The sequence below is a fragment of the Lampris incognitus genome, chromosome 3 (assembly GCF_029633865.1).
Source record: "Lampris incognitus isolate fLamInc1 chromosome 3, fLamInc1.hap2, whole genome shotgun sequence".
Lineage (NCBI taxonomy): Eukaryota > Metazoa > Chordata > Actinopteri > Lampriformes > Lampridae > Lampris > Lampris incognitus.
Window position 1 is genome coordinate 30,358,203 of NC_079213.1, and position 20,815 is coordinate 30,379,017.

The 20,815-nt window shown below is 49.0% G+C and overlaps 1 protein-coding gene across 2 annotated transcripts in view; it reads right to left on the reverse strand.

Moving 5' to 3' along the window:
- Nucleotides 1–19,990, reverse strand: part of LOC130109993 (CD9 antigen-like) — a 39,235-nt gene extending 19,245 nt beyond the window's left edge. The window contains exon 1 of one of the 2 annotated variants that reach the window (XM_056276953.1): nt 19,776–19,990. In XM_056276953.1, the coding sequence (XP_056132928.1) occupies nt 19,776–19,844 (69 nt within the window). In that variant the 5' untranslated portion in view covers nt 19,845–19,990. Of the gene's footprint in view, nt 1–12,359; nt 12,525–19,775 lie in introns of those variants that run through there. The other variant, XM_056276954.1, reaches the window with a different exon arrangement.
- Between the last annotated feature and the right edge of the window lie 825 nt (nt 19,991–20,815).

The following is a 20,815-nucleotide window of genomic DNA, read 5'->3' on the forward strand; positions in this document are numbered from 1 at the left end:
ACAGACAGAGAAGCCTACATCACCCACATGGCCGAACAGCATGGCAAGGTTATGAAGAGGTTTTTATTTTTGCTAAAACCAGTCTGGCTCAACACATGGATATTTAGGCTACTTGCTGATTTATTTCCTGAAATCATTAAAGAAGGCCAACAGAAGCCAACCAATGAAACACTGCATTGTCCCCCCCCCCACCCCAATTGTACCCGGCCAACTACCCCACCTCTTCTGAGCCGTCCCAGTCGCTGCTCCACCCATTCTGCCGATCCGGGGAGGGCTGCAGACTACCACATGCCTCCTCTGATACATGTGGAGTCACCAGCCACTTCTTTTCACCAGACGGTGAGGAGTTTCACCAAGGGGACGTAGCACGTGGGAGGATCACACTATAGAGCTGTAAAAGTTTTACTTTATGACAAATGGGTTTAATATATAATATGTTTGGGTACCTACACTTGCGTATTGTTTGCTCTGATGAAATGTTGAAAAACTTTCCATAACGACGATGTAATATTACCCATGATTTATGCTCCCAATGATGAATTGCACTCTTTATAACTTAATTTTCCTAACTCTTTTCTATTCTTATTTATCTATTATGCTTTTGTATTTAATGGCTAAAACTGGAAGTTGGTTTTTTTGTGTGTGTCCGTGTCTGCACTGTGCTTTTATGCTGCACCAGGGAGACTGGCCTATAAGACTGTTGTACTGGAATGGTATAATGACAATAAATTGAACTGAACTTCCCTTGCTCAATTTATTCATCTTCTTCTTTGGTGGTACGCAACCGCAGTTTTAAGTACATTACTGCCTCCGAACCATATATTTTCTTATACCAAATGCATAACTGCAATGCATTGTGGGTGATATAGGCCTCTGGATTGACCATTGTTGTTGACTGTGTTGCCTACCAACACAGGGTTTGCCGGTTCGAATCCCTGTGTTACCTCCGGCTTGGTTGGGTGTCCCGACAGACGCAATTGAACGTGTCTGCGGGCGGGAAGCCAGATGTGGAGGTGTGTCCTGGTCACTGCACTAGCGCCTCCTCTAGTCGGTTTGTGCGCCTGTTCAGGGGGCAGGGGGAACTGGGGGGGGGGAATAGCGTGATCCTCCCACGTGCTACTTCCCCCTGGTGAAACTCCTCACTGTCAGGTGAAAAGAAGCGGCTGGCGACTACACGTATCGGAGGAGGCATGTGGTAGTCTGCAGCCCTCTCTGGACTGGCAGAGGGGGTGGAGCAGCGACCGGGATGGCTCGGAGAGTGGGGTGATTGGCCGGATACAATTGGGGAGAAAAGGGGGGGGGGTAAATAAATAAATAATCATAGAAACCTCTAACTTTGCTTATGTCACATAGTTGATAATAACTGGATGCGAATACTTATTTTTTGGGGGGATTTTTTCCCCCCTTTTCACCCAAAACGTCTCGGGGACCGGATGAAACCTGGTGGAAGGCAGGGCCGAGTGGTTAGAGACATTGCCACATAGGACACAAAAAGGACTTACACGCAGGTTTACATAAAAGACATTCCATGGGCACATTCCCAGCCACACAGTTTTTAAGGGTCTATTTAAACCCACACATACACAAGATAGAAACCTGTCCTCATTCAAACATGCCAAAGCCATAATTCAAGCTTTACAAGGTGTGCCACGGTGCGAGTGGTGAGAACTACAACACAAGTACACTAGTCAAATTAACCTCTCCCTCTGCACTTCATAACTGTTCACAGGCCAAGTAAGCTGTCAGACACAAGACTGCAAATCAGAACCACTGGGACAAGTACCAGAAGGCAAAATAATATTTTGGATTTGCCATAAAAAGGGCCGTAGTAAAAAACGGATACCCTTGCATCACTGGCTTTATAGCCATGTTCAACATTTTAGTCAAATGTAGGCAATACATTGCAAACTCAGCAACTGATAAAAGTTGCAGTGGCAACATGGCTGCAGACAACCGGTTCTGACAGGTTCATCCATAACTGATTCTGTACAAGCTGCAATTCAGACTCTTTGCCCGAGGTGTGCGTGTGTAAAATTAACTTTGTTACAGTCAGCTTCAAATGTCTTTCAGAGGTATCATATCCAGCAAAATGGCAATAATCACATTATTTCCGGTAACTATTCTATAGGCCTATAGCTACCCCACATAACTCAAGAGCAAACCAAATACTGGTAATACCCTCTAGGAACGCCCCTGCTGTAAACCAAAATATTGAAATTGTACCTCTAAAACTGGGGTTTGAAAGTTGAAACCCCCAATGGTAAAACTCTTGAACTCGTCCATAATTGACTGTCAACATCAGAACATCCTGTTCATCTAAAAAGAGGCTGTGGTCTGTCTTATCACTAAAGCACTCCACTAACTATACAGTTGTTTCTTGGTCTGCTGGATTTGTTATAAACACCAGGTGTAGCCCTGCTGTCCTTGCTGATGTAGGGGTCCTCGACTCCATCCTCCCCTCTTTCTACAATATACTATTGTTTTAGCTCTGGCATTGAACCCCACAACTACCACCATGCTACACCAGTCACACTTTGCTCTTTGTTACTTTCCTGGTTTTCTGACATGCAGGTTGAGGTGCGCACCTAAAACACAAATAAAAGAGGATAGAAGTTATGAAATCTGATAGTAAATATATTATTTCATGGGGTAGTGAAAAAAACAGAACACTTAAGCATCCTAAAGGAGTAGATACTGTGTTAGACACGGAAGCGGGGCAGGCTAGGCTAACTGCTAGCCCATGCAGATCAGCAGTTCCGATAACACTGAGGGCGGTCTGGCGGCGGCCTTGCCTGGCATTTATTGTGTTTTTAGTTTAGTGTCCTTGTGTGGGTGTGTGTTGAAGGTGTCTGGCTGGAAGAGCTGGCGTTGGTTCGGCTGAGGGAGCCTGGTCTGCTGCGTCCTGTGGGCCCAAGGACCACGGCCCTGACCGGAGTTGTGCCGTAAGAGGAAACACCGAGGGCGGTCTGACAGGACGCGGAAACAGGGCAGGCTAAGCTAACTGCTAGCCCATGCAGACCGGCAGCTCCAATAACACTGAGGCTGGTCTGGCAGCAGCCTCGCCTAGCCTTGACTGTGATTTTGGTGTCTTTGTGTGGAGTGCGGGGAGGTGTGTCGAGGGTGTCTGGCTGGGAGAGCTGGCGTTGGCTCGGCTGAGGGAGCCTGGTCTGCTGCGTCCGGTGGGCCCAAAGACCACAGCCCTGACCGGAGCTGCGCCTGAAGAGGAAACACCGAGGGCGGTCTGACAGGACACGGAAGCGGGGCAGGCTAAGCTAACTGCTAGCCCATGCAGACCGGCAGTTCCGACATTCATCGTGGCTGGCGTTCGTTCTCCTGGACAATGATTTTTTTGTTGTTGTTTAGTTTAGATATACACTCACCGGCCACTTTATTAGGTACACCTTGCTAGTACCGGGTTGGACCCCCTTTTGCCTTCAGAACTGCCTTAATAGATTCAACAAGGTACTGGAAACATTCCTCAGAGAGTTTGGTCCATATTGACATGATAGCATCACGCAGTTGCTGCTGATTTGTCGGCTGCACATCCATGATGCGAATCTCCCGGTCCACCACATCCCAAAGGTGCTCTATTGGATTGAGATCTGGTGACTGTGGAGGCCATTTGAGTACAGTGAACTCATTGTCATGTTCAAGAAACCAGTCTGAGATGATTCGAGCTTTATGGCATGGCGCGTTATCCTGCTAGAAGTAGCCATTAGAAGATGGGAACACTGTGGTCATAAAGGGATGGACATGGTCAGCAACAATACTCAGGTAGGCTGTGGCATTGACACGATGCTCAATTGGTACTAAGGGGCCCAAAGTGTGCCAAGAAAATATCCCCCACACCATTACACCACCACCACCAGCCTGAACCGTTGATACAAGGCAGGATGGATCCATGCTTTCATGTTGTTGACGCCAAATTCTGACCCTACCATCCAAATGTCGCAGCAGAAATCGAGACTCATCAGACCAGGCAACGTTTTTCCAATCTTCTATTGTCCAATTTTGGTGAGCCTGTGCGAATTGTAGGCTCAGTTTCCTGTTCTTAGCTGACAGGAGTGGCACCCGGTGTGGTCTTCTGCTGCTGTAGCCCATCTGCCTCAAGGTTCGACGTGTTGTGCGTTCAGAGATGCTCTTCTGCATACCTCGGTTGTAATGAGGGGTTATTTGAGTTACTGTTGCCTTTCTATCAGCTCGAACCAGTCTGGCCATTCTCCTCTGACCTCTGGCATCAACAAGCATTTTCGCCCACAGAACTGCCGCTCACTGGATATTTTCTCTTTTTCGGACCATTCTCTGTAAACCCTAGAGATGGTTGTGCGTGAAAATCCCAGTAGATCAGCAGTTTCTGAAATACTCAGACCAGCCCGTCTGGCACCAACAACCATGCCATGTTCAAAGTCACTTAAATCACCTTTCTTCCCCATTCTGATGCTCGGTTTGAACTGCAGCAGATCGTCTTGACCATGTCTGCATGCCTAAATGCGTTGAGTTGCTGCCATGTGATTGGCTGATTAGAAATTTGCGTTAACGAGCAGTTGGACAGGTGTGCCTAATAAAGTGGCCGGTGAGTGTATGTATGTGTTAGTTAGGATATATGTGTTCTTGTAGTTCTTGTACAGCTATGTGTTTTTGTCCTTGTGTTGCACCGCTGTGGGCTGGTGCAACACAAGTGCAAGGAATGAAACAACAGATAATGTGCTCCCGATTCTGATTCTGATTGTAGGTGTTTTTCCATGTAGGCAGCACATACCTAAGCTATGTCTTCGGCGTTACAGAGAAACCAGGCCTTTCCTCAGTCTTACATCAGCTCTCAGCCATCACAAGTGCTATCTGCACTAGCCTCAGGAACAAAAAAGCAGCTACAGTCCACCATTACGTGTCAACTAGTTTGAGAAGGAATGTCTTTTGAATGATTTTGCCAAGTCAGGGTTGCTTGTTGCTCCAGTGGACTGGCCAGTTTCCTTTGCTTTTGAGGGTCTAGATATACCGGGTTGCTCCTCTCTGTTCAATCAAGATGCACACTAAAAAAGCCTAGCCCTAAACACCAAAACACCTTTTAGGGATGAATTAACAATTCCAGTCAATATCATTGTCCATCTCTCAAAGTCTGGAGTATGTGTTTGTTAGAGGGTTTGCTCTGCTCAGGGTATAATCAGTTTAATCTGACTAATAACACAGCTGGCGACACGAGTGTAAACTTTCCCCTTGTGAAATCCTCTCAGGTCTGAATGAATAACACACCCGCTTTTTTTTTTACTGACCTCTCGAACAAACACCTATTTATTCACGTGTGTTTGTTATTAAGAGGAGACAGCTTGGTGAAACACATACTTTAAAGCAGCAGTAGACAACTTTTTTTGCTTTAACTTATTAAGTAAATGTTGATTGCACAGTGTAACGGCTATAGAACATCATCGGCGTTCAGATTGGTTCCTTGTAAGCGTCACTTCCGTCTCCCTCCGGAAACGACCTGGCAGGAAAACGAGGCTCGATTTATGACACAAAGCGAGTGCGTCAACCATTTCGCAGCCAAAATATTGAAACGACCACGGATGTGTAGACTCGCTAGCCCTTGGCTAACAGGTCAGACCCTTTAGCCGACTAGTTAACGTAGTCGCCCGTGGTGCGGGAGACCCGGTTTCGCATTCCATAGCACGTTTGTTTCCCCCGGTAGTCGAAATGGCGGACGGTGGAACAACCAAAGTGACACTGGAAACTCCACCCAGCAAAAGAAAAAGAACCCCGTTGATGGAGGAGGCAAAGAAGGTGAAGATGGAGAGTAATAGAGAGAGGTATACAAAAGTGAATCTCAAGACGGGTTCTATTCACTCGATGGATCAAGCTCCAGTGTTGCATCAAACTCTGCTTCCCCGTCAAGTTCTGTTCCCCCTTAGCCAAATGAAAGCGTCCGCATGGAAACAGGTGAACTATCAGTTACCATTAGGTTACTATTAGGTTAAGGTAAACGTTAGTGTTATGTCTGCACACATCGACAGTGCTGCATTTGATTTGGTGCTGTTCTATTGTGCTGGGATCGATTGGTGATGCCTGCGGGCTCTGGGTTGTTTGATCGGGTCTGCCTGTGATGCTGTGTCAGTCTAAATAAAGAATGCAATGTAGCGGTTGTGTCGAGCGACAGCGCTGTGTCCTGACGTGATTTCTAAATACAATATTGGCGACGAGGATGGCTGATATCTCTCTCCCACCACCTGCCCCCTTCCTGGCATTACCTGGCTAGCCTCCGGTACCATGGACTCGCTGGCTACATAGTTTTGAAAATTACATCATCGCCTCAGGGCTCGACGACGTGAGCCAGGCTAGGAAGACGGCTCTGTTGCTACACTGCTTTGGAGCAGAGGGTCATCGTGTGCTCGGGACTCTGGGGAACGTCACAAACTTTGACGAAGCTGTGGGACTTATGAGCACCCATTTCGCTGCTCCACAGAGTGCCCTCCTTTGGCGATTTATATTCCGTCAGTGACACCAACTGCCTGGTGAGTCTGTGCAGCGGTATGTAGCTAATTTGCGAGGGCTAGCTAGCTCATGCAAGTTTGGCGCGCTTCAGGACGAGATGGTTCGCGACCAGCTAATCGAACACACCAACAACGCAAAGGTGCGTGAGACTCTCCTGCTGGAAAAAGACGATCTGCTGCTGTCCAGAGCAATTACCATCGCACTACAGGTTGAGGGAGCAGCTGAGTGTGCTGCTATGCTAAATACACAGCAAGTGGCCACCTCCAGTCAAGCTGCCAACGACTCCTCCCTCTACTCATGGCTGCCCCTCGGGACGCAACCCAGCCAGAGCGAGGCGGGCGCCGACTCCACTGGGGACGTCTTGCAACTGCAACGACGGCGTTCTCGGCCCCGCCCTCAACAGTCCTGTGGTAACTGTGGATCTCGGTCTCATGTTTCAAGGGCTCAGAACTGCCCTGCCCGTGGCCAGACATGCCGTAGCTGCGGTAAGCAAAATCACTTTGCCAACGTCTGTCGATCTTCCCCGGCTGGGTCAGAGGGCCACACCCCCCAGTCTTCAACCGCCGTCATTCACAAGGTGAGCTCTGGGCCAGTGTCATTCAAATCATGCACAGTCAACATTAATGATGTGTGCATCCCCCTGCTGTTGGACACCGGTGCAGGTGTGTCTCTCCTGAATGTTGATACCTACAGTCCATTTTTCAGTTCACTGCCACTGTCCGCACCCTCAGCTGTCCTCTGTGGGTATGGTGACTCCAAAATCGATCTGGTTGGCTCTCTCCAAGTGACTGTCCGCTATGGAACCAAGCTGGTGCACAATGCAGTTTTTCATGTGGCACGCCGTGGGGCCAACCTGATGGGCCTGGACCTGTTTTCCGCTCTGGGGTTCTCCCTCTTAGACACAAAGGGGGGCAGCAATCCTGACTGTTGCCACACCTTGGCAGCAGAAGTGGCCATCGCTGTTTATGGGGCTGGGCTGCCTCTCCGCCTTCGCCCATCAACCTCTCCTCAACCCTGCTGTGAAATCTGTCATCCAACCACTGCGCCGCATCCTGTTGGCTCTCCGTGATGGGGTCTCCGCCGAGCTGCAACAACTGCTGGAAGCTGGCATCATTGAACTGGTGGATGCGTCACCTTGGGTCTCAAACCTCGTGGTGGCTAAGAAGTCGGGAGGCCTGCGTGTCTGCGTCGATCTACGTGCAGTAAATAAGGCAGTGGTCCCTGATAAGTATCCACTGCCCACCTCAGAAGAACTCACTGCTCAGTTCTATGGCTCTGAGGTGTTCTCCAAGCTCGACCTCAGACAGGGGTACTTACAGGTGCCCCTCCACCCCAGCAGCCGAAACCTCACAGCCTTTGTGACACATGCAGGAGTGTTTCGCTACACCAGGATGCCTTTCGGTCTCAGCTCCGCCCCTAGCTGCTTCCAGAAAATCATGGTCTCCGTGCTGGCTGGCATACTGGGCGTGGCCATTTATCTGGACGATATAGTGGTACACGGGCCCACCAGTGAAATCCACGACAAGCGCCTCAACATGGTCTTCGCAGCCCTGTCCAAGCACAAGCTAACTCTCAATGCTGAGAAATGTGTCCTCTCTGTGCCAGCCATCGAGTTCGTGGGGTTCCAGCTGTCAGTGAGCGGTGTAACTCCACTACAATCCAACGTGGACGCCATTCAGGCCATCCCTGAGCCCAGCTCGGCCGCCCAGGTCGCCTCCTTCCTGGGTATGACAAGTTACTACCTGAGGTTTCTTCCCCAGTACTCTGCGACCACAGTCCCCCTGCGCCAGCTGCTGCGTAAGGACGAGCCATGGGTGTGGTCAAAGGCATGCAGTGACGCTGTGCGTGATCTCAAGACTCAACTGACTTCACCACCAGTGTTGGCTCACTTCGACATCTCAAGCTGTGACGCATCCGCCACAGCGATAGGGGCTGTGCTGTCTCAAACCCAGAACGGTGTGGAGAAGCCCATTGCCTTCGCCTCCCGTGCCCTCAACCTGACCGAGCAGCGGTACTCCGTGGGTGAGCGTGAGGCGTTAGCCTGTATCTGGGCTTGTGAAAGGTGGCACCTCTACCTCTATGGCCGCTCCTTCACCCTCAGGACAGATCACCAGGCCCTGACAGCGCTGCTGTCCACATCTGGGACAGGCCACAAACCCCTGAGGCTGCACCGCTGGTCTGACCGCCTCCGCCAGTACAACTTCAGCCTGCAGTTCACCCCAGGCAGAGACAATGTTGTCGCCGACCTGCTCTCTCGCTCTGTCTCCACCCCAGCTCCACAGACGGACACTGACTGTGTGGAAAAGGACATTGTCCAAATGCTACACACACGCCTTCAGGCCACTGTCTCTCTGCAGAAGCTGAGGGCAGCCTCCGAACAGGACCCTGTCCTCTCCCAGCTCCGCACCTACATCCAGAACGGCTGGCCTCACAAGGTCCCAGAGGAGCTGGCTGCGTTCGCCCGAGTCAGACAGGAGCTCTCCTGCTGGAACGACACCTGCGTGGCACGTGGGTTTTGCACAGTGGTCCCAGCTGCTCTCCGTGCATGTGTTTTGAATATGGCGCATGAAGGCCACCTGGGCATTGTGAAACTGAAACAGCGCTGCCGAGACCTGGTGTGGTGGCCGGGGATAGACAGAGATATTGAGGCTCTGGTGAAGGACTGTTCTGCCTGCCTTGTGAGTGGCAAGACTGGCCACCAGGCTCCCCCACCCCTGCAACCTCTCGCCTGGCCCTCTCAGCCCTGGGAACACCTGCAGTTGGACATTTGTGGTGAGATCCATGGAGTTCCCCACCACCAACGCTTCATGGTGGTCGCCTACGATCTACACTCAAAATGGCCTGAACTCACCACTTCCGGCACTGTGACCTCACAGATCATCATCGACTTCCTGGACTCTCTTTTCTCTCGCTGGGGCCTCCCAAAGACCATCACCACTGACAACGGCCCTCAGCTGGTCTCTGCTGAGTTCACTGCTTATCTCGAAAGCAAGGGCATCCGTCATATACGCACTGCGTACTACCACCCCCAGGCCAATGGCGGCGTTGAACGTTTTCACCAGTCACTGAAGAACGGCCTCAGAGCACACATGGCCCAAGGGTGCTCTTTCACGCAGGCCATCCATCACACTCTGCTGCACTATCGGGCCACACAGCACTCGACCACAGGCGTCTCCCCAGCCTCTCTCATGCTAGGCCGGGAACTGTGCATGCCCCTTGACAGGCTCCGCCCCTCCACACCCCAGGCACCTCCCTCTGGGGTCAGAGCCTCAGTCACTCGTCAGCAGACGCGGATGAAGCAATGGTTTGACCAGTCAAAACGAACCAGGGTGCCAGACATCAATGTATCAGACTGGGTCAGGGTCCGCAGGCCCCACAGGGACAATAAAATGGCTTCATACTGGTCCTCTCCTCTCCAAGTCACCCGTCAGCTGGGCCCAGCCACTTACCTCCTCAGCGATGGCACTCGGTGGCACTCCAGTCGTCTACGGAAGGTGTCAGCTTCGCCACACACAGCTGGTGACACAACCTTAGCCATTCCCTCAGCATGGCGAGACGCCCCGGGGCTTCATGCAGCTCCTACACGGGCCCCAGACATTCCTGGGCCTCAGCTTCCCCTGCCTTCTCCCTCCCCACCTCGGCCTGCCCAGCCTCAGGCCGCCCCGCGACCTGTTCGCACACGTTTACGCCCTGGCCACCTAGAGGACTTTGTGTCAACCTTCCATGTTTGAAATCCTGCCAGGGGGGGGGGATGTTATGTCTGCACACATCGACAGTGCTGCATTTGATTTGGTGCTGTTCTATTGTGCTGGGATCGATTGGTGATGCCTGCGGGCTCTGAGTTGTTTGATCGGGTCTGCCTGTGATGCTGTGTCAGTCTAAATAAAGAATGCAACGTAGCGGTTGTGTCAAGCGACAGCGCTGTGTCCTGACGTGATTTCTAAATACAATAGTTAGGTCAAACTTGGGGTTAGCTTGTAAAGTTAGGTTAAGTTAAGGTTGAAGCTGGGCTAATTGCGTGTCCCGGTGTTGCATCGAACTCTGGCTAGGGGGAAGCAGATCTCGACGGGGAAGCAGAGTTCGATACAACACCCGAGACTTGACATTCAGTTGCCATTCTTTCTACTGGATCAGTATTTTAAAACACTCCCGTCTACTTATTAATTTAATACTACCGGACGTTTTACTTTGCCTTCATCATAGCGCTGAGATCGGGGTTTCTAGTTAAAACTGGGATTCTTACAGTCGTTTCTTGCTTTGGACAGTAGCCAGGGTGCTAAGCAACTCAGCTGTCTACGATAGCGGCACAAACAATAAAAAAAAGAAAAAAAACTTGGAAACCCTGGGGGGGGGGGGGGTAGCGGCACAAAAAATAATAATAAAAAAAATCTTGGAAACCCTGAAGGGAGGGGGGGGGTTGAAAGACAGGACATCCGAGTTCGTTTGTTTCACAGTTTGACAATGTTGGCCTTTTTCCATTGCGGTATCACAGTTTATCTCATCTTAACGACATATCCCTTGGCTGCCAAGAGGATCCGATAAAGCCAAGTAGCAAACAAGTGGCCGAAATTTAAACTGTACAGAAAACACGACGTCAATTCAGCATGAGGAATAAAAAGGTCTTAAAAAAACAAAGACTCAAGCAAGACATCAAATTAGTCGAGCGTTGTGTCTGGTAAGGCAGGATGAGTCAACTGAACCTCGCCCTAGCAGCAGACTCTTAGAAAAATATTCTGGTCACAAGAAATACCACGAGTAACTGATCTGTTTCCCATTTTCAGTCATAAGAGTGTAAACACCAACTGTGTTACTGGTTGTTTCATATGTTTGACTGGGGCTAATCGCGTTATGTAGTTTATTCACTTGCTTTTTGTTTAGGAGAGAACCATCCTTCTGTCTAACTGGAGAATTCAGGGAAAATTCAACATAATGAGCCAACATTATAAATATTCAAATTGGTTTGTACTGCTCAATACTCCCTTTGCAGTGCGTTTCACTCATGGAAGACATTAAATTGAAGTGCTGTGCACTTAATTAACCGTCAGATCTTACCATTTGGGGAAAAAAACCCTCTTAAATGATGTTGTGCAACATGTGTATATTTGACTATTGCCAAGGCAACACTAAACTAGTCTCTTATACAAGACAAAGCCAGAATGGCTACACCCCATGTCACGCCTATCTCTCAGGCAATAAGTAATCCAAAGGAGCCATTAGCAAGGTATGTCTAAACAAAACACACAACCTGACTACTTGCACTTTGAGTCATCAGTCATTCTCCTTGTATCTTTACACCACCAATACCTGCCTAGAGACAACTATGAAGCAAGTATGAAAATGAAAAGTTTTCCAAAAACTTATCAGCTGGCTAAAATATATTTGCATGCCAAGAAATGGGGAGTGATGTCTCATTAGGTTGAAGAGGACACAGCTTGGCAGAATCAGTAAACTACAGGGTAAAAGGACGTGGACCAAATATATCTGGCTAGGACGTGCCTGGCCTCAAAATGGCTTTTCAGAAACTATATACATATATATATATATATATATGTGTGTGTGTGTGTGTGTGTGTGTAAAATGTATCTTCTCCCTTTTGCTCTTTATTACAAAGAACGTCCTATCATGGCAGCAATCAACCACACGGGTAGCAAAGTTCAAATTAAATCTATAAAACATAGTTGGTCCACACAAACTCGTGAGATGCAGAGAAAAGCCTGGGTCTTATTTAAGCACACCACGAGCGCGGGAGTGTCTCTTACTCCTTTAAAACACGACAGCTCACACCACACACGCAGCACTGTCTAAACAGGCACGATCTGTTGTTGCTCCGGGAGCATTCCCAGTTTTCCATCTAGCGAGCCAAAAACGACACCTACCCAGAAGAGAAAGTTGAAGACGAACATCAGGTACTTGATGCACTGCACGGCCCCCATGATGCGTTTTGAGAGAGAGTTTAAAACGTGAGAAGAAGAAAAAACAAATTTGAACGTCTGTCAGCTCAAATCTTCAGGAGCTCGCGCTCTCCTTGAGTGGTTTAAAAAGAAAGGGAAGCGAGACAGTTTGAGGATTTTTTTTTTGGGGGGGTGGAGCCACGCCCTCATATGGCTCACCTGTGTATTGTGGGAAGTCACAAGGAGGGGGCAGGGGGCGCGGCTGAGTGGGGGCGGGATAGTTCGTCAACCACTGAATGTGTGAGGTATTTTGAGCGGCGGGGAGTTGTGGAGTTGTGGGGAGGAGTATTTGGTGGGGAGGTGTCGGTAGAAACCGAGAGAGAGAGAGAGAGAGAGAGAGAGAGAGAGAGAGAGAGAGAGAGAGAGAGAGAGAGAGAGAGAGAGAGAGAGAGAGAGAGAGAGAGAGAGAGAGAGAGAGAGAGAGAGAGAGAGAGAGAGTACAAACACTGCCAAACAGGAACAGATATATTGAAATAAGGCTATTCACACCCCAGTTGAATTAATTAAAGCAATTTTAAGCAAAATAGATAAATAAATAAATAAAAACGAAAAAAAGTAAATGAGGAAGGGATAAAAGACAAGGAATACGTTTATTCTCAGGGTTAACAGCTTACACACACACACGCACACGCACTATCTATCTATCTATCTATCTATCTATCTATCTATCTATCTATCTACCTATCTTTTCTGGGGATATTTGGTCCCCATCGTCATAGAAATCTATCTATCTATCAAAATGGGATGAGGACATTTGGGCTCCGTTTTGATAGAAAAACCCGGTCCACACACATACCAGGAAAAAAACAAAAACAAAACAAAAACAGAAACCACCTACGAATTGGGGACAAAAGCCGTGTGCCCAACTGGTTAAAAGCTAATTTTTGGGTCAGTGGTTAAGGTTAGGGTTAGGCTTGGGTTAGAGTTAGGATAAGGTTAGGGTTATGGTTTAAAGGGCAATTCCCCTACCTTATAAACAACACAGTTGCATAATGGATGACCCTGCAGTCAGCTGAGACTGACGAAGCCACTTAGATGAGTAATGAAGCATTTCTCCCACTAAACGTAGTGTCCAGATGAACTGATTCAAATTTCTGGGATCCCATCCTGATGTGTAATGACAGGCGATTGGTTTATGAAACTGGCGATTGGATTCATATGCATATGAAACCGGCGATAGCTGATCGCAAATGAAACCGGTGGCCAATTGCTGGTTTCGGTTGATGACGACTGCAAGCCAAAGAAGCACCCTCCTCTGCCTGTTGCCCCCCCAACCTCTCTCCTTCTCAATTTCTAGGAGCGCTTCACCTATATAGGGATGGTCGAAGTCTGGATATACTAGCACTGGCAGGTTGGTTAGGATGTTTATGAGGTGCTCGAGGTTCTGCTGGCGTTCACTGTTCAATGCTACTGGGGTGCGTGAAGGCAGTTGGGGGCCCTTTTTTCCCCTTGTAGGTTTGGGTTGTGGTGAGCTGGATTTTACCTGGAGCAGCTTATATAGCAGTCTTGCTATGCATGCACAATCTTGCACGTACGCTCGGTAACAGTTCAGGAAACCTAGCAGTCTCCTGACATCCCCTACTGTCTGTGGAATTTTATCTTTCAGAGCCTGCACTGCCTCTACACCTTTCGGATCCACCCTCACCCCATCCGCAGACACCAGCTGACCAACATACCTAACCTCCTTGTGAAATAATTTGCATTTTTCTGACCTCAACTTAACCCTGTGGCAGGGCTTGGAGTACAGGGCGCAGCACCTCGACATGCTCTTCAAATGACCTGCAGAAACAGAAGACATCGTCTAGATAAGGGATACAACACTCATCCCTCAGCATATTGAGCAGTTCCTCCATGCTTCTTTGGAAGGCTGCTGGTGCGTTTGACAACCCGAAGGGTATTCGGACCCATTCATATGAATCCCAAGGGGTTGTGAAGGCAGTCAGGTGCCTGGAACCCTCAGAAATGAAGCCTTGGTGGTAGGCTTTGCCCTGGTCTAAGATGGAAAACCAACTATAGTCTCCAAGCGTGTCCATCAAGTCCTTTATGCAGGGGAGGGGACGTTTGTCCAGTACAGTCTTTTTGTTGAGCAGTTATTTGTCAATATAAAGGTGCAGGACCCATCTTTTTTTCTGACAAAAACAGGTGCGGCATATGGTGACTGGGACTTCATGAGCCATCCTTTCACTAGCAACTCCTGGATGTACTCTTTTACTTCCTTGTACAGCAGCTTTGGAATGGAAGCACAAGCCTTCTGAACAGGGGTGTTGTCTCTGAGTCTGACTGTAATCTGGAGAGAGGGGATACATCCAATGTCACTGCTGTCATGGGCAAACGCTGCAGACTCCTCATAAAGCATTTCCTCAACTATCCGTTGTTGTTCTAGATTAAGATGGCTGAGGTAAACAGGTGGTCACCAAGGCTTAGTCGGGGGGCCGTAGGAGTGGTGACATTATTGACTTCAACCCCAACTGTTTTAGCCTGTGGTCCCTCAATATGTTGTGTCTCTGTCTTTCCCATCTCAGTGACTTTGGCTATGTGCTGGATGGAGCCCAGTGGGATTCTCTTTGGGAGAATGAGTTCATTCCTAGTGTGATTGGAAATGGGCACATTGACAAGTGCCCCCCTACTCTTACTAATTTCTAAGAGGCCCTCCCCGACGCTGAGCTCTTCTAAGGTTGTACTCTCCTCTGAGGGTTCATATAGGACAACAGGGTCGGACGTGTCAAAACTAGGTGATACTCTACACTGCACATGCATTGTTTTTTCCAGCTAAGATGCTCACATCCTCTCTACCCACTCTGATTGTGGCCATGCTGTCTGTTGATTGGTGTCTTTTGGACCCAAATGAAGTCAACCACAGCTTTAGCCTGTTCTTTTTCCACACGGAGTGCTTTTTTGGAGGAGACTTCTAACCATGGCATGTGCATCATCAGATGACTCTTGCCCAGTAATCATCTCTTGGAGAACATTAGCCCCTAGTAGAGGCTGAGGGAGTGGGAGCTGGCTGACCAGAAAGGGGACCTGTATTGCAAGGTTTGGACTGTCATTTCTTGTGAGGTTGGCTGTCAGCTCCACCCATCCGTCATATAGGATCGACTGTCCGTTTGCAGCATACAGATCAAGGCTTTCCCCTGGGTCAAGATGATCCTGTAGTGGTCGTATTGGTCGATTGGGGATAAATGTCTTTCTCCAAGACCTGTGGGTGATGCTTACTTGTGAGCCAGAGTCAAATAGCACTGTTGCTGCATAACCACTGATGGAACCTTTGAGCAGACGCTTTCTACCAACCAGTGGTGCTGTGCGGAGTTACCAGTGTCTCTCAAGAGCAGGGGTAACAAGCTCCTTTGCAACGTTTTTTCCATGTTGGGTGTTACTTAGAGGTGGAGGTTACTGGGTGGGGCTGGAACTGTGGAACGGCCCTTTTTTGTCTTTCAGCAGAGACAGACTCCTGTTTTCTTGCTGTCTGGCTCTTTTTTTAGACAGCCAACAGCTAGATGTCCTGGATCCCCACACACAAAACAGTGGTTACAGTTCTCTTAGCCCTGGTGTGAATAGTTAGTACAGCTGGACATTTAACCCTTCCTTATGAGAGAGAACTGGCCTGGTGCGGGAGGAGAAACATTGCCGGGAATGGACGTATGAGGGGTGTGTGCCTGGAGCTCGCCTAGTGTTTGGAAAGGTAGAGTCTTTGAATGGGTTGCATGCATGACTGCTGTTTGCTGGTCCATTAAAGCTGCAACCATGTTTATCAAATTCTCCACCTGAGCGCTGGGCTGTTGTATTTTCTGATGTTCTTTCTTGTCTGCAGTGTGATCTCCAACACAAAAGTGGTCACACAATTTTGGGGTGTACCACAATGTCATTGCAAAAACCTCATGATCTTTTGCTTCTTCATGGCTTTTTTAATGGATTGTCAATTCTTCACCTCATGTTTTCCCAATGTATCGTCAATCCCTTATGCTTATTTGAAAAACTGACTTGCGAGAGAGAGAGAGAGAGAGAGAGAGACCTTTGACCTTTAACCAAGCCTTTAATGGTCCAATTCTTCATTCACATCAAGATAACAACATTAACACAAATACTCATATACATAGTGAAAAACACAACAATTGCTATACACAGTAAAAACAAAAGGATACACACCTTCCCCTATTTTTTTTCCAGAAATGAAGAAGCACTTGGTTTTCTATAGTGCACAGCACATCCCCATGTCCCCAAATAGAAATAAATCCTTCCAAGTTTGAAAAACATGAACTCAATTTTGAGCCAAGCGGCCACCAGAACCCTGAACATGAGTGTAGCGTCTGTGGACCCTGTGCCTTTCATTCTGTTCCTTCTGCTAAGCCAAACACTAATTTTTTGCCTGACCTATCAGTAATTAACCAGGTTGACACGTCTGCACTGTGCTGCCGTGTACCTCAGACCAAAGACAAACAGGCCGTCTTCAAGAACCTCTGAGCCACTGCTGCAGTACAGAGAAAAGAGGGCGCAACCTGGGACATCTGAGCCATAAGTGCTGTAGTTTCCTCATCGTTACAGAAAGAGCAGTGGCTCCCTGCCCTGGGGGGGGGGGGGGGCAGGGGGAGAGAGAAACAGAGACAGAAGAAAATAGACCGACAGAGTGGGAGGAGAGATAGACAGAGAGAGGGGGAGAGAGAGACAGACAGAGAGAGCGGGGGGACAGGGAGCGATGGAGGAGAATGACAGAGAAACAGAGAGAGAGAGAGACAGATAGACAGACAGACAGACAGACAGATGGGGGGGGGGGCAGAAAGAAAGACAGAGAGGGAGAAGAGACGGGGGGGGGTATCGGCATTAGGGCAAGCTACTCGGCAAGGGCAACATGTGTCCCTAGTGGCTGATGTGGGAGAATTCTCTCAGAGACCTGGTAGTTTGTATGAAGGCGTACAAATAAAATCATTTACAAACCTGTTTGTTCAACATGCAGCCCTTCTGCCCATTAAGCATAACTGAACAAGGGCGTGTATAAGCATGCGTTCTTGAGAAAATATTACTCATCTCGCTATTTACATTTTAAGATACTGTCCCTCACGCCTCTCGGCGCACGCGCTTCCGATTGCCTCACGGTCTCACCATCCCAGTTCTAACACCAATGCAGAGAATTCGGGGGGGCAGCCGGGAACCGCCGCAGCCGGGACACGAACACGGTTGCCCGCGTCCTCCACCAACGGGTCGGACTCTTCAGTTGATTGGTTAGCGCAGTCGCCCGTGGTGCGAGCGACCCGGGTTCGTGTCCCGGCCGCGGTGGTTTCCGGCTGCGCCCCCCCCCCCGAATTCGCTACAATACATTTGTTTGAAATGGCATAGATGATAACGCTGCTTCAAGGCTACTCTGAAATGACATAGTAGTCGATCATATAGGTACTAAGCTGTTGACTTCCATGGCACGAATATTGCCCTTCCCACTGGACTACGCTCCAAACTCTCATTTAAAAGCTTAGCCCGTTATTGGAGAAACAGTGCCAAGCTTGTCCCTCTCTGTAGCCACCGTGTTGTCAGCAACTGGATGACTTTTCGAGAATTTAAGGATTATTCGCCACATACCTCACATATCAGTACAATGAGCAGCGAAACAGCGGTGTCGTACTGGGGGGGGGGGCTACCAGGGCCCAGAACAGAGGGGGGAGCCCTCGGGAAGCCTGGAATTAAAACTTTGTTTTGGTTCGCAAATTTTTATTTCTAACTAATTAGCATCACAACTTCAGTTAAAATTGGCTCAATACATCAGGTTGAGGGACTTAAAGAAATAGTGGAGGCTCTCTGAGGCCCCTCCCACCCCTCTCTGAGATCCCTCTCACCCCTTACAAAAGGTGCAAAATGGTTTAGTCCGCCCCTCACGAGGGTCTCCATGCATCTCATCTGGTCCTGTCGCGAGTGACTGCTGACACAAGCACAGTCATGTCTTTCCTAAAGAAAGCAAAATCTGGGTTCCAGAAAAGAAAAGAAGGATATACAGCATGCTGCAACTAAAAAGTAGTGATGCGTGAGAGACAAAAGGGGAAAGGGGCCCTCAGAGACTGCTTATGTATAGGGCCCAGAATTTTGTGCCACACCCCTGCAGCGAAATGCTTATTGGCGACTCCGAAATTGTGCGATAATTAAATTCATCACCCCTCTTTACCTGACCGACAAACAGGGCTACTCGTTCCCCTATCTGAAATTACTGGGTTGGAGATCGTCTCCAAAGTACATATAAGGGAATCGACTATTCAGCCATTAATGAAAACAAATAATACCTTAAGGATATTGCAGCAACACCGGTAGGGTTCCCCCCATTCCTAATTACCTCAACAGGCAGTTAGAGCGCAGCACTAGCCTGGTTCCCATCCATCCATCCATTCTCCGAACCGCTTATCCTGCTCTCAGGGTCGCGGGGATGCTGGAGCCTATCCCAGCAGTCATTGACCCTGGACAGGCCGCCAGACAATCTCACACACACACACACACACACACACACACACACACACACACACACACACACACACACACACACACACCTAGGGGCCATTTAGTACGGCCGATCCACCTGACCTACATGTCTTTGGACTATGAGAGGAAACCGGATCACCCAGAGCACCCGGAGCACCCGGGGAGAACGTGCAAACTCCACAGAGGACGACCCGGGATGACTCCCCAAGGTTGGACCACCCCGGGGCTCGAACTCAGGAGGTTCTTGCTGTGAGGCGACCGCGCTAACCACTGCACTACCGTGCCGCCCGGTTCCGTGTGCAGGTTAACGGTATTATGCAGCCCGCAGGCCAATGAGAATGAACGTGACCGAGGGACGGGATACGGCCACACGTCACCGCGACGCATGATGCAGCCAGGAATACCAGCCTGCCCAGCTCCTTAACGTCGACGTTAATTAGTCCAAAAGTTAGATCTCATTCCAAAAATGTCCAGTACATCTTAAATGTTTGGAACGCGCGCGCGCGCACTTAATGGCGCACGCGTGCTCCAAAATGAGCTGAACCAAAACCACTCGCTACTGATTAGAAGTTACGTCAGACGAGAGGCGCTACGTAACCTGTATGTATCCTCACCCGTGCCCAAAACGCCGGTGAACTTTTCCCATCCCGTTTGTGCACAAAGTGTGTTACACAGACTGCGTAGCGTTTTGGATCCAAACACTTGGAACAGATTGCCCAATTCAATTTGTGATAACGGTCTTGAACAAATACAGGGCCGAATTTGTGCAGCTGAGGTTTAGATCAAATTGTGCCAATACACATTGTTTAGCTAAACTACCAGTCCGCTCTCCTCACGGCGGGTCAGCCGGGCTGTATAAAACGACACACAACGAGAGACTTCACGACTTACCCAGAAGACGAAATTGAAGATGAAGAGCAGGTATTTGACGCACAGCTCCGCGCTGGTTAAAGCGGCCATCCTCGCGGTCTTGTTAATTAACCGGCGTCGGACTTTGCGGTTAATGAATATGTAAATGTGTTGTTTGTCCCGTCGGAGTGTTGGATGCGTCCGCTATACTGTCTCCCGCACGGCGCGAGCACCACACATGACGCTCTGCTTCCTCGCCGCCGCGCGCTTATAGCTGGGCGCGTGGACAGTAGCGCGCGCTCCACCCACTCCGCGGGACGGAGTAAAGTTCTTTCTTTCTTTCTTTCTTTCTTTCTTTCTTTCTTTCTTTCTTTCTTTCTTTCTTTCTTTCTTTCTTTCTTTCTTTCTTTCTCTTTTTTGGACGTGTGAGAGTGTAAGTGCCTGTTAGTGCGGGTGTGTACATGTGCGTGTGCGTGCGTGTGTATATGAGACTTGTTATCATTGAATGATAAAACAAGGAAAAATAGTTCAAGTTTGTAAATTAATTAAAATAGCTTGGCCTTTGATGTTGTGGTGGCGGTCATGGTGAGAGGCCACATTTTTATAGGCCACATTTTTATAGTGTGTTTTTGTGGGGTTCAAAAACGTCCACACATCCATTATCCAAGCCACTTATCCCAGTTGGGTCGCGGGATGCTGGAGCCTATCCCAGCAGTCGTTGGGCGGCAGGCGGAGGCCATCACAGGGCCGACACACACACACAAACCTAGGGACAAGGGCGTCGGAATCGGGGGGGACAAGTCCCCCTCAATGTGGGGGGGGGCGAGAAAGTCACCCCCCTATTAAACAAGGACATCCACTATTAGATATTAGAGCGAATTCGGGGGTCAACCACAGAAACTGCCGCGGCCGGGTCGCGAACCCGTATCGCCCGCACCGAGGGAGACATCGCTGACCGCTTGACTAAAGGGTCAGACTTGTCCGCCAATGGCCAACGTGTTTACTTATCCGTGCACGTTACAATATATTCATAAATATATATAATATTGGACATACACTCCTTGTACGTGCCAGTATTTATG